The sequence below is a fragment of the Erythrolamprus reginae genome, chromosome 3 (assembly GCF_031021105.1).
Source record: "Erythrolamprus reginae isolate rEryReg1 chromosome 3, rEryReg1.hap1, whole genome shotgun sequence".
NCBI classification, from domain to species: Eukaryota; Metazoa; Chordata; class Lepidosauria; order Squamata; family Dipsadidae; genus Erythrolamprus; species Erythrolamprus reginae.
The window spans coordinates 197,275,717-197,291,011 of record NC_091952.1 but is presented as its reverse complement, the minus strand read 5'-3'; the positions used below and the strand labels follow the sequence as shown (position 1 = coordinate 197,291,011).

The 15,295-nt window shown below is 34.5% G+C and overlaps 1 protein-coding gene across 1 annotated transcript in view; it reads left to right on the top strand.

Moving 5' to 3' along the window:
* The window catches only part of RAB31 (RAB31, member RAS oncogene family), a 32,387-nt gene extending 26,629 nt beyond the window's left edge, over positions 1–5,758 (top strand). The window contains exons 6-7 of the mRNA XM_070747525.1: positions 32–141; positions 2,386–5,758. Coding sequence (XP_070603626.1) covers positions 32–141; positions 2,386–2,483 — 208 coding nt within the window. The 3' untranslated portion in view covers positions 2,484–5,758. The remainder of the gene's footprint in view (positions 1–31; positions 142–2,385) is intronic.
* Positions 5,759–15,295: the final 9,537 nt, after the last annotated feature.

Sequence of the window (15,295 nt, the reverse complement as noted above, 5' to 3'; positions counted from 1 at the left end):
ATTAATTTAAACTTCTAAAATTTTATTTTAGGCAGGTACCTTTGAAAGATGCCAAAGAATACGCAGAATCTATAGGTGCAATTGTTGTTGAGACTAGTGCCAAAAATGCAATTAACATTGAAGAACTATTTCAAGCAATCAGTAAGTAAACTTAGAATTTGTTTTTGCTAACTGTTAAGCTTGCACAACTTAAAAAGTTTTATTATTTAGGTCACAGCTTTGCTAAAGCCGTAGTTTATTTCTCATGAAAGGACAACATGAAAGAAATAATTATTTCACAGAGAATCCGACAGATATACTTCTAGAGAGGTATTATTCAAAATATTTCACCTTCCACTAATTCAGAATGAATTATTGTTCTTATAAATTCAGGAATTAATATTTTTAAGAATATTATAGCATATACCCTTAATTCCTGAAATTTTGGAGATTGGATGAGTATCCTACTGATCTCTATTTAAGTTTTGACCTATTTACCACTACAGAGCAATCATTTTAAACAATGAACTTGGATTTAAAAATAATAAAGACAAAAGAAAATTTCTGTTGGTCAGTTAGCAGAAAAACAAGCAATAAAGTACCGTATATACTCGAGTATAAGCCGAGTTTTTCAGTCCAAAAAATGGGCTGAAAAACACAGCCTCGGCTTATACTCGGGTCATTAACAAAGTCACCACACGAGGGCGCCATTGCTTGAGCCAGAGCGAGGAGGCACCAGCTTTTGTCTCCTCTCGCATGCCGTAGTTCCTCTCCCTAGCTGAAGCAAATGAGGCAGCCATTTGCTCCAACCGAGGGGAAAAAAGTAATGGTGAGTATTCCTTACTCTCTCTGCATTGCCTTTAGTCAGATTAAAAAGGCCCCCTGCTGTCAGATTCTCCTCCCCCTCCTTTGAAAGGATTTAAACTGTTTAAAAAATGGTATTTTGTGGTAGTTGCTGTCCTTGCTTGGATAGGATCTAATAATGTATTATGAGGCAGAGCTAGACAGGAATTCTTTTTCTATCTGTCTATCTTTCTATCTATCTATTTTTCTATCTGTCTGTCTGTCTATCTATCTTTCTATCTATATCTATCTGTCTATCTATCTATCTATCTATCATCTATCTATCTGTATCTATTTCTATCTATCTATTTTTCTATCTTTCTATCTATCTATCTATTTTTCTATCTGTCTGTCTGTCTATCTATATCTATCTATCTGTCTGTCTGTCTGTCTGTCTATCTTTCTATCTATATCTATCTATCTATCTATCTATCTATCTATCTATCTATCTATCTATCTATCTATCTATCTGTATCTATTTCTATCTATCTATCTATCTATCTATCTATCTATCTATCTATCTATCTATCTATCTATCTATCTATCTATTTTTCTGTCTGTCTGTCTGTCTATCTATCTATCTTTCTATCTATCTATCTCTATCTATCTATCTATCTATCTATCTATCTATCATCTATCTATCTATCTATTTGGTTTTCTATGCTGATAACCTCACAGCAGCTAATGCTGAAGCTCTTCTTTGGATACACTTATTTATTTGTTTGTTTGTTTGTTTATTTATTTAATTGGATTTGTATGCAATCCTTCTCCAAGGACTCAGGGTGGCTCACAGCATATATAAAAACAGAACAATAATGTAAATCCAATTAATGATGAGAAGGAATCCAGTTTTGAAGGATTTTAACTCTTAGGTTTTAGCTTTGTTCCTGATCGAGCTACTTTTTTTACTTTTTAATTTATTGTTAATATTGTTAATTTGTTTACCCTCTTTTAAATTTACAGAGCTAGTTTACTGGTTTTCTTTAAAATAAATATTCTAAAACATGTCTCAATTAATGTAATTTTATTGTTTTCCATTTTTATAAGTTACCAGTAGCCACTGCATTTTCTAACCTCGGCTTATACTCGGGTCAATACGTTTTCCCAGTTTTTGTGGCAAAAATTGGTGCCTCGGCTTATACTCGGGTCGGCTTATACTCGAGTATATACGGTAATCAAAAAATGAGGGAATAGGTCCCCAAGCAAGCAAAGTATCTGAGCCTAAATTCAATCCATTTCCATTATTATCTGAAAGTTTATTTTTTTAGTTTAAAGACTTAAAAAAGCAAATCCATATTTGTGTATACTCGGGCGATTCCATAGAAAAAACATACATATACACACATTTATATTTATATATTTATACAGTATTTGTATTTATATATTTATTTCTGAACTTATCCTGCAATTGATTAGGGTCATAATGAAAGATATAGGATTCATCTTCCATGTCATATAGGAAATCCTGTATTGTAGCTAGCAAACCTTATTTTCAAGCATTTAGAGAAACTGTAAGATTTTAACAAATGTATATATTTTGTTTTGGTTTTTTTGCTTTTAAAGGCCTGCAGATTCCACCTTTAGAAACGCATGAAAATGGCCACAGTGAAATAATTAAACTCAGAAAGCAGACTGCTCAGACAACACGAAGATGCTGTTAAACAAACCAGAACTGGTTTAATGCACTTGAAAATAAAACAAGATCATTTATTTATTGAACCATGAACTTCAGAAAGCCAACAACATGTCACACTGTCTAAAACAGTAGTATCAGTATTCTTCATTGATGGGATTAGTAGGAGAAAATTGTCCTTCCAATGAATTCTGCAGAATTATGTAGACAATTTGTTTAAGCAGTAAACTGGTTGAAACAATGATTCAGATTATTTGGAATAATCTGTTTAAATCGTTGACTATTCTAAAGAAGTAATAAGTACATTTTTTAAACAAATCTTTTTTGTATTTTCAGTATGTTTCTTGTTATGTATAATTTTACAGAATTATAATAGCCAGTATTTTAATCAAACAAAAAAACCATTTTATTTTACTGGATTTGGCTTCTATGATTTTTTTAGAATTATTTTTAAAGGTATAAATGAGGTACTTACACTTCTGCATCCAATGCAGATAAAGTCTGGTGACAATAACAATTCTGGTAAATGTTAAATTGTTACTTCTACATTGGAAAAACAAAATAATTGAAATACAGTACAAGCATAGAAGCAAAGATTTGGGATATACTAAATGTAGGAGATATTAAATGCAAACAGACATTTCATCAAAAGCCCCAAAAGACCAGGATACACTTTATTATTTTGAATTTATTTAAATTTGAAATAACACCAATCTAACAAATTGATGAACACACTGTATTTTTTCTTGTTCTTTACCTTTAGTCAGTAATCTGCATCTATATTGTTGAACTGTCTGTTTCTTACTTAGTAACAATGCACACGTAAGGTGGAATCCAAGGAAGTTGAAAACATAGACAACCTCTTTTTTATCTGAGTCCTTTTTGTAAAAGGTTGTGTAAAGCTGATACCATACCAAGCTAGTGCAAATAAGAACCACCACTCATTGGAAGACCTCATTACTGTCAGCATTTCCCAGATACACCAGACAAAAAAGTAGATACCCATGACTCGGTTTCCAGACTGAGAAACTTCATCAATAAATCACACAATTTGGGAAAGACACCCCGACAATGGTGTGAGAGGAATCTATATATCCCAGTGACTTGTTCAGAATGAGAAAGCTGCTTGGATGAGCAGCAAAACGTCTCGTACCAACAAGGAAATAAATAAGTCCAGTTGCCATGACTCAATTTCAAGACCACTAGATGAACTAATTCTATTTTATTGTAAGGCTACATTAATAAAATCTTGGAAGTCTGAATATACAGTGGTACCTTGATACTTATTGTTAAATGGTTTGGCGTGGCATGACAAGTATAAAAAATGTCAAGTGCCCAACAAACCACATGTCTTACCATGCAACCCTTTGTTTCGGACAGGAAGGACTTTCTGTCTGTCCCTTTTCCTATGTCAGTGTCGCTTCCAGCATAGCTGACTTCCTGCCTGCCTTCTGCAGCTGACCCCGCCCCTTCCTTTTGCAGTGACCTTCCCAGTTTGGCTGACTTTCTCTCTGTTCTCCATAGCTGCCCTCCTTTAGCGATTGCAGTGCATCAAGCCCCAGACAAAGAATGAATACCGAGACATTTTTGTGTCAAAATATGTTGCATAGCAAATTTAACAAATTTTGAAGCTGTTGAGCACTGGGGTATCACTGCACAAACCTCTCGCCACCACTGTTAATTCCTTCAGCCATTAAAGTGGGTTTTTCCTAAGTTTCTTTCACTGTTAAGCACTGGGGGTTCCTGCCTTTCTTGTTGGATTGTTTCCTAAATAGCATATCTTCCCCAATATTATTACACATTCCATTACAGTAGTGATATATTTTATTTCATCTTTCCTTTATTGTAAATTGCATATATGTTGCAGTTGCTACATGTGCAGTAAACTAATAAAGATTCCACCATAAAATTTATAACAGTAAAAGTGACAAATATAGAATTTGGAAATTCTATAGATGCATTTTTTTCAGGTTCTTAAACCTATACAATGAAACAAAATCTATCTGTATGGTCTTTTAAGAGTCAATCCTGACTTGGTAGTACATAATTTGTTCTACATATATGATACTGATTTACAGGTAGAATCATAGGAATATCAACAACTATTTACTCTGACTACCTGCTTGAAGTAGCATATTTATATTTCTTGTTATTACAGAATTGCATGTTTAGATTTTGTAGAAGTTGTGGAGGCACAAAATATTTCTATGTAAAAATGAGAGGCAACAGTAATTTTTTGCCGTCTGTATGATGCTCATTTTGAAACATAATTTTCAACATAATGTGTTTCAGGGTGGCTACAGGAAAAAAAAGTCCTTGAAAACTTTTTGAACAAATAGAATAGAATAGATTTTCTGTGGAAAAGGTTTTGATGCTCATTCTTCAATTATACAATATAGATCTTTATAGCTAAACCTCTATTCTTTTGAGAGTAAAAACAGTCAAATTAAAATAACTGCCTGATATAACTTTTAAAGAAAGTTGTGATTATCTTTTTTGAAAATAATTCATTAATAACTTTTATGAGTTTGAATTTTGCTGCCAAAATTCATATCCAATTTTGCCAAGAAGATTGACATAAGAATAGATAGTATAATTTTTAGTGGAGAAGTATTAGAAAAAATAGTATGTTAAATCATTTAGGGCTCAATCTTTGCAAAGGTTCAGCCAAATATTTACTTCTATACACAGCGCAGTGGCTTGTAAGAAAAGAAAGTAAATATTTGAGAATCAAGTTCGTACTTGGAAGTTAAAATGGAAAGAAAACAAAACTTAATATGAATATTTTACAGTGGCAACTTTGGGAGCTGTGCAATTTAATGAATGGATAACAAAAAAAATAAGGCAATATTACATCTATTTATGCAGTAATAAGTACAATCAATGCCATGTGATATTTTCCATAGTATATATTCATTCAATTTTAGAGCTTCTGAAATTGCCATTATAAAATATTGATAGGAACACTAATTATAGTCTTTCATTATATGGTATAGCCAATTGTGGTAATGTTTCAGTGCACAGGACACCTTGCTTCTTATGTAGCTATATACTCTATCCAATACATATTTTTTTCTTTTTAAAAAATCAGATTTGTTTAAACCTTAACAAATATAATGCATTGTACTTTTTGAATTGTTTATATTAAATGTTGAATGGGCTGGACCCATTAATGTATGGAATGTTATAATCTGTTAATATTGTTTGCTCCATATAATTGTACAATTGCCAACAAGAATTGAGCCTATAACAATGTTTTAATTTAACCTCTAGTAAGCAATACTAATAAATGTTTGTAATTTTTGTGATGTGGTCTTTCATAGATAACAAAAAATTAAGTAACTGAAGAACAATTCTTGCAAGATTCTTCATGGAGAAGATAACCTATTCATTATAATATATTAGACATAACTTGAATAATCTTAAGATAATTGAGATAACCAACTGAAATCATATGATGATCTTGAAAAATCTGAACATGTAGGTAGGTTTCTACGTAGTATGAGCTCTGCTACCTATGGCTCAACTAACTCCTGCCTGGCTATTTAAAACATCTACAGAGTCAGGTATGCATGAAAATGTAAAGTAATTAGTACTCTATGAAAGGATTGTGTTGTCAATTTTAAAATAATTACCCCCTCTTCCAAGAGATCATCTCAATCTGGCTGCATTACACATTTTTTCAACTTTCCTTATTTTGGTGAACTTTCTGGAGAAGATAGTGAGATTTAAAGTAGGGAGTCATAATGAAACAGATAACCTGTATCTCCTGCAATCGAACCCAAGCTTGGTAGTTAATATCAAATGTCATTGGTTACTATCCGGGTGATTAATTTTGTTAGGATTGGATGGTGCAGGCAGGATATCCCTTTTTATCCTGTTAGGCAGAATCTTTGTAGAATGCCTGCAGATTTGGGGAGTGGGGGGGGCAGTGGGTTTTAGTTCTCCTTGCTCAAAGTCATGGAGAAGGAACAATTGAACCCATGATTGCACTAGTGAGCATCACAGGGCTTGGCCCTGTGCTCCATGTTGTTGTTGTTGTTATTATTATTATTATTATTATTAATTAGATTTGTATGCTGCCCCTCTCCGCAGATTCGGGGCGGCTCACAACAACAATAAAAAACAATGTATCACAAATCTAATATTAAAAATCTCTAAAAAAAAACTTATTTAAAAGCAAGACATACGCACAAACATACCATACATGTTTATTTAACATCTGCATATTTCTATCCCAAACCAGGCTAGAGATGCCATGGTAATCTTGACCTGGAGTTAATAACACCAAAAAAGCTCAAATTGAATCCCAGCATTTTGAGCTGTTCCTTCTTTTAAAAAGTAAGAAAGCTGTAATCTTTAATCATTACTCTAGATCAGTGATTTTCAACCTTTTTTGAGCCGCTGCACATTTTTTACATTTACGAAACCCTGGGGCACATTGAGCGGTGGGTGGGTGGGGGGCAGCTAAAAAAAGTTTGGACAAAAAAATTATCTCCCTCACCTTCACTCTATTTCTTCCTCCCTCCCTCTTTCTCTCTCCATCCCTCTTCCTTTCTCTTCCTTCCTCTTTTTTGCTCTCTTTCTCCCTCCCTCCCTCCCTCTATGTCTTTCTCTCTCCTTCCCTCCCTCCCTCTCTCTCTTGCTTTCTTTCTCTTGTTCTCTTTCTTTTTCTTGTTCTCTCTCTCTTGCTCTCTCTTTCTCTCTTTCTCTTGTTCTCTCTCTCTTGCTTTCTCTCTCTCTTCTCTCTCTCTCTCTCTCTTGCTTTCTTTCTCTCTGAGCTTCGCGGCACACTGGTTGAAAAACACTGCTCTAGATAAGGGGAACACTTTCTCCGAAGGAACTACTCCACAGTTGGATTGTTCTGCTGCACTTTGTAACTTCTGCTACAAGAAGTGGAAATTATGGCCAGCACAGCTTTCATCCATTACACCTGAACTGAGAGACTACAGTGATTCATCACTTTAGAAAAATTACTATAACATGCAGTGAGACAATCCAGAAACAGCAGTTGGTAAAATATATATTTGGACTGTTAGTGGGTAAGAGCCACTCCTGTAATGTATTTGTTTTGGAATGCTGCTATCGATTAACAATAAAATTTCAACTGCAATTATTGGTGCTAGTTTGCCCTATAAAATGATGACTTACGTAGTTCCAAGTATTTGAGGAACTATTTTCAAAGTAATTCTGCTTTTTCCATGTACATTTCCAGAATGGAATGCTTGGGTATTTGGGCCCTAACAGTCCTACCTTGTGATGGCATCAAAGTTGTGAAATACTTTGCCACTGATTTTCTATTGGTCTTTAATACGACTGCCAAGACATTTCTATTCAAGCAGGCATGGGGAAGTGATTTGGATTGATTGATCTAATTGGGGAATTTTTATTTCTTATAGTATTAATTTTACAGTAAAATTGGTCCATATGTTTTTTTTATTATACCCTTTCAGGTTTGATTTGGTTGTTTTACAATATTTATATTACAATTTGCCAAATTGTTGTATTGGCATAATAGTGGTTTATTATAGGATTTCATAATTAGTTTTTAATTCAGTCAGAGTCTAGGATCCTGGGCAGCATACATGTAATAATTTCCTGAAGACCATTAAAAGTGGCCTCAAAATTTATACTTATACCATTTTGCCCAATACAGTAATAAATATGAAGTTGAATATAATATCCTTACATGAGATTTGAAAAGGTAAGTAAGTGCTTGGTCTATGAAAGCCTCATCCAGCATTCTTATTCCATAATGATCAATCAGTTGGCTATAGAAAGTCAATAAACGACATGTAATGGCACCTTCTATCTGAAAGCTTGCATTTGGAAAAGAAAGTAGAGGGAAGATTGTAAGTCTTAAGGAGGTTCTCCACATAATTCTCTACATCCTTCACACAAACGGCATCTAGCTCAAGAAATTGGCTCATGGATTTTATAGTTACTTACCTCTCTAATAAAGGATAAGGCTAATCTCATATAACCAATAAAAATGGCAATACTGTGTAGACAAATTTCATTTTTGTTCTGCTGCAATATTGAAAAATAAAATAGATAAAATGCTATACTAATGGTTAGGGATAATGTACACTGCTCAAAAAAAATAAAGGAAAGGTTTTTAATAGGAAAGTGAACACAAGAACAAGGGGACACAATCTGAAGTTACTTGGGGGAAAGATCAAAAGCAACATGAGAAAATATTATTTTACTGAAAGAGTAGTAGATCCTTGGAACAAACTTCCAGCAGACGTGGTAGATAAATCCACAGTAACTGAATTTAAACATGCCTGGGATAAACATATATCCATCCTAAGATAAAATACAGAAAATAGTATAAGGGCAGACTAGATGGACCATGAGGTCTTTTTCTGCCCTCAGACTTCTGTGTTTCTATGTAACACAATATAACTCCAAGTAAATCAAACCTCAGTGAAATCAAACTGTCCACTTAGGAAGCAACACTGATTGACAATCAATTTCACATGCTGTTGTGCTCATTCAACTTTGTACAGTACAACGTATTCAATGAGAATATTTCATTCATTCAGCTCTAGGATGTGTTATTTGAGTGTTCCCTTTATTTTTTTGAGCAGTATATTTTTCTGGAAAGGCCTGACTACTAAAGAGCTGCAAAGAACCCCAACCCTCCTGCTCACTGCAGAAATGCAATGCATAATGCAGCTGAAGACTTTCTGCCAGATGATTACCCAATCTGCTGAAATATCTCCAAGCAATAGAAGCCTCGATTTTACCTTATGTCAGTCAGCAAAATCATAGCCCAGGTATTGAAAGTCACTAAAGTAACAGGTGACTACCCCCTCTTGCTTTTGGGGCCGCATAAGCATTGCTTATTAAAAATTAGACAATATAGTAACAGAGAAATAACTCATATTTGCCATATAAAATGGGGCAAAGAAATACCTTCAAAATAAATTAGAGCTTATTAGGACTTGGCAGGGCTCACGCCAACCTATCTAGAGAAAACGTTTTTGTGCTCATTCTATTCTATAAAGAGCTTAGATCATCAGGCTTCTGAAATAAATCCTCTTAAGTATTATACAGATCCACCAGTTCACCCAGACATTGTGTTTATGTAATTGTGGCAAAGCTTCAAGTATTGAGACAGATAGCTGTATTGGGGCCAAATAATCCTTGGCACAATGTTTCTTCTTATAATGCTTTGAACATATTGTACCACAGGGAGGACCTGGATGCTAAAAGCAACACTATGCAGCAGTGTTTCTGCCTTTCCAAATGCTGCTTATATTCTTAAAGGCTATTTAAGTAGAGTTAACAAATAATAATAAAAAAAGACTACAAGAACTGAAAAAAGGAAAGGTAGAAAAACACATGGACGTATGTAGAGTGTATCAGTTGCAAGCTGCAATGTAGAAATTTCTCGTTAGTATCATTGTTACAGTGGCCTATAAATAATTCAACAGAAGACTCAGCGATTCCAACTTACAGCATAAAACCATACAAGCCAGCTGAAAGGAAATAAATATTTCATAAATCACTTCTGATTTTTTTAAAAATGTAACCCTGGCAGGAAACTGAAAGGATAGTGTCAGAAAGACCAAAGTTTAAAACAAGGTAAATCTTGGGAGAAATACCTAAAACAAGAAAAATATAATTTTGGAACAGAAATAAAAGAAATGCAAAGAAACTGTGAATCTGTTGCAAGGAAAAAGGACCAGATTGATTATAGCCTGGGTACTAAAAGAATGAGAATGATTATAAAACTGAAAGATTGCCAGGGTCTCAAAAAATAGATTGAAGGAATAGTGGTTAACACTACAGAAAAAAAAGATTCAAAAATTCTAGATAAATTTGAGGACACCCCCAAGTCACATGATTGTCAAGCCACTCCCACCCTGTCACATGGTCAGCAAGCCACACTCACAAAATAAGCCACGGCCACAGTGTGGTAGTAATATTTGCAGCCCTTCAGTGGATATTTGCCGGAATTTCGAAAAGATAAAAGCTATCAATCAATTGAATACATTGTCTCATGAAGGAGTGTGTCTCCTTTTACTGGAGGTCTTTGGAGGCTTGATAACTATCTGTGTAAAGTGCTTTATTAGTTATTACATTGAGCTGGAACAGAGAACCTCTGAGGACACATCCGACACCATGATTCTAGGATATATCACAGAGTTGCTTGCATGCAATTGCGTAATTTATTCATAGTAAATTCAATATAGAATTAAAAAAAGAATTATATTTATTTGTTGGATTTTTCTATCCCATTTTTTTCATGAGCTCAGGATAGCACATTACTTCTTGAATATACTGTAATCCTGAATAGATTTTTTGACCTTGGTTTTACTGAGATAAAAACGAATTTAGATAATTGCCATTCACAACTCACCTTTCACACTGTATTTACTTAAATTATGATAAGAAATATGGTTATCGAACCTCCAAATATTAATTTTCCAAATAAATAAAATAAATGATTCCAAAGCTGTTCTCTAAATCAGAATTCCTTATCTGTGGAAAAGTTTGGAATAATATTAAACAGAGAGAGGAAATTATATTTACATGCCACTCTGAGCTAAAATAATGTCTAGCTTATCCCAAATCATATTTCCTCCATTATTGAGGAGCTGTTCTTTCAAGAACTGTAATTCAAAATGACAAGACTGTTTTTATGCTACATTCTTTATTCTTGATTACTCTGATGGCAGAAGCAAATAAGGAACAGAGAAAGAATTTTCCACCATAAATATTGATTCATTTTGCAATACTATATGTATTCACAAATAAATTTCTTCTATGTGACTGATTTCAGTGATATCTAATTAAAATTTGATCTGGACCCAAGATACCATCAAATTTCTAAGGAATACAAAAATATTAGGATGTTCCTAACTATATGTCTATACATTCAGAAGAGTTCTCTACAACATTGTTTCCCAATCTTAGCAACTTGAAGATATTTGGGAGTTGAAGTCCAGATATCTTCAAGTTGCCAAGGTTGGGAAACACTGCTCTACAAGATGACCTATAGATGGGAAGCATTCATTTGATACTATAAGTAGTCTTAATTTACAGCAGTTCAATTAGGAACCAAAGATACAATGGCACTTAAAACTGACTTATGACCATTTTTCACATTTATAATCTTTGCAGCCTCCCCGCAATCATGTGATCAAAATTCAGATGCTTGGCAACTGGTTCATATTTATGTCTGTTACTGTGTCCCAAGGTCACATGTTCACCTTTTGTGACCTCACAAGCAAGTCAATGTGGAAGCCAGATTCACTGACTTATCAACTGCAGTGATTCACTTAACAACAGTGGCCTGAAAGGTCATAAAATGAGGCAAAATTCACTTAAATGTGATTGAATGCAAATCCTAAAGACTACCTCAACCAATGCATGACTGTACATCTGGAATGACCCTTACCTTAAAAAGGATTCAAGAGACTGTTTGGTTAATAGATATTTGCAGCTTTATCAGTAACAAGATTTACATCCTTGACAGTTCACAGAAAATCCATTAGAAATTATGAAAAGCATTAATTTTCTTAGAGAAATCACTTTTAAATTAGACATAATTCCAGTGCCAAAAGCTTTTCTTTTCAGTAAATCTCGATAAGAAGATCCTGTACGATTTGTGGCTGTGAAAAGGATTGCTTTTTGGTTTGAGTGAACTGCCAAGAGCTTGACATTACTGTAAAGTACATTTATTAAAGAGTGTGCAATTGAATTTGGTAATTTTGCAAACACTGGCTATTATTGGAATGAAAATGTATGCTTGACATTAGACTGCACATGATTTGATAAAATTTTGTAAAATATATTTGCCTTCCCAGAGGTCATTAGTTTGGTTTGATATTTAACTCATTTCCTCATTTTAAATTCATACTTTGGAAAGAGTGATCTGCAAACATTAAATTATTGGGTATCTTCAACTTCCTATCTGATCAATGTTAGGTCAGATCCTTTTGCAGCTTACATGTCAATTGTATGCATCTATACACCTGCCCAGAGAAAAATGCAGGCACATGTCATGTTTTTTTTAATAGGCTGCTACACTGAAAGGGTTCAATTTTTGGTGCTCAGATATACTGTTTATTTACTTTGTTAGTTTGTCAAGTTATATGACAAAACAATTATAAGTATAAACATATAGTAACATAAACATCTAAGTATAAATAGGTAAAGTATATGCATAAGAAAGGTGTATAAATAATGGGAACAGTAGGACAGGGATGGTAAGCATGTGTGCTTATGAATGCCCCCTTAGAGACCTCTTAGGAATGGGGTGAGGTCCATGGTAGACATTTTTAGGTTAAAGTTTTGGGGGTTTCAGGAAGTAACAACAGAGACAGGTAGTGTATTCCAGGCATTGACCAGTCTGTTGCTGAAGTCGTATTTTCGGCAATTGAGTTTGGAGCGGTTAACTTTGAATTTGTATCTATTGTTTGTTTGCGTATTATTTTGATTGAAACTGAAGTAGTCATTAACAGGACAATGTAGCAGATAATTTTGAGTACCAATTTTGGTCAGACTGTAGGTGGCGTAGTTCTAGGTCAGTGATGGCAAACCTATGGCACGGGTGCCACAGGTGGCAGGTGGAAACATATCTGCTGGCACACAAGCCATTGTTTAGCTCAAGGTGCTTGTGTGTGCCAGCCAGCTGATTTTTGGCTCGAACAGAGACTCTGGGAGGGCAAGTTTGGCTTCCAGAGAGTCTCCAGGGGGATGGGGGAAGGGTGTTTTTACCCTCCCCCTGCCCCAGGGAAGCCTTTGGAACCTGGGGAGGGCAAAACACGAGCCTACTGGGCCAACCAGAAGTTGGGAAATATGCCATTTCTGGCCTCCAGAAGGCCTCCGGGGGGGCAGGGGGAAGCTGTTTTTTCCCTCCCCAGGCATTGAATTATGGATATGGGCACTTGTGCATGCACGATAGTGCGCACCCATGCTCTTTCGGCACCTGAAGGAAAAAAGGTTCGCCATCACTATTCTAGGTTGTCCAAAATTTCAAGCTTGATGGCATAAGGTATTCTATTGCAAGCAGAGGAGTGGAGTTTTCTTCTCATGGAATACCTCTGGACTTGTTCAATTGTATTAATGTCCATTATACAGTATGGATTCCAGGCAGTTGTATTTGAGTTGTATTCGAGAATTGGTCTGGCAAAGATTTTGTATGCCCTGGTTTGTAATATAACGTTACCGGAAAAGAAACTTTGTAAAATTAGAAACATAGAAACATAGAAGACTGACGGCAGAAAAAGACCTCATGGTCCATCTAGTTTGCCCTTATACTATTTCCTGTATTTTATCTTACAATGGATATATGTTTATCCCAGGCATGTTTAAATTCAGTTACTGTGGATTTACCAACCACGTCTGCTGGAAGTTTGTTCCAAGGATTTACTACTCTTTCAGTAAAATAATATTTTCTCATGTTGCTTTTGATCTTTCCCCCAACTAACTTCAGATTGTGTCCCCTTGTTCTTGTGTTCAGGTTCCTATTAGAAACACTTTCCTCCTGAACCTTATTTAACCCTTTAACATATTTAAATGTTTCGATCATGTCCCCCCATTTCCTTCTGTCCTCCAGACAAAATTAGGTTAACATCTCTTAATGGCCTTTTGGCAATGCTGTTACAGTGAGCCCTGGGGCTTGGATCTTTTGAAATGATTACTTCTTGTTCCTTATACAAACAGTACAGTCTTTTACTATGCATCTCATTCTTCATTATAAACATTGGGCTCTCCCTTTTATTTGACAATTGGAACCTTAATTTAACATTACATTTTATTATAATTTCAGTGTGACCTATTTCCAAACAAATTTAAGCCATTGATCATAAGATAAATATTATGGGATACTCCTTTGGGCATTAAGCATCAATTTTGTGCAAAAATATGGCACAGCAGTAGTTTTATAAAAAGCTGTCAGTCTAGGGAGTACTGAAGTTAGATTATTGTAATGCTATAATTTAATCTGTTTACAATTGCCTTAATATATGTAAAGCCAACTGATTCTGCTTTGTTTAATAAATTATAATGAAACTGTGACATAGCACACTTTGCACTTTGCAGAGAGGAGCGGCTTACAAATCTAATAAATGAATAAAATAAATAAACACAAATTGCACTGTACAGTATTCTATTTTAGCATGGGAAAATGGTTTTTTAAATTTTGATTAAACTTAACAAAGATTTATCTGCATTATGTTAGTGTAGCATAAAGGGAGCCTTGATGTCAGATGGAATGCCATCGGATCCGACCAGGAAAGACATGCATAGGTTTTTTAAACTGTTTTAATTGTTGATTGTCAGTTTTAAATTGTTTTACATTCTTTTTAGAGGTTTTTGTATTGTATTCTGTGTGTATTTGGTTGTAAGCCACCCAGAGTCCTCTGGGAGTAGAGCGACATATAAATCCAATTTTTTTAAAAAATGGCAGTTTCGTTGAGAAGCTAATCACTAACGAGAGAGCTATCAGAAGTGTCAGTACCATGTATGATACTATGTTGGGTTGGGTTACAATACTATCAATGTATGGTTAAGGGATATATCTTTAAAGAGAAGTGTGCCTGTTGGCCATAAGAGGGAGCCAATGGAATTCCTGTTTAGGGGAGTATTTTTGATAGTAACTGTAGGTATAGAGCTGTGTGCTGATGTATCTAGTTTGTATTTGATATTGGGTTATATTTGTGATTTGGATTGTATAGAGATTATTCTACTGTATAATATATATACTTGATACTTACTAAACTGGTTTATTTGCCTGAATAGTCCATTGCTGTCACTACTCACACCTTACTCTGTATTAAGTTTGTTTTGTGGTTGATATATTTTCTCTAAACAATCTAACAA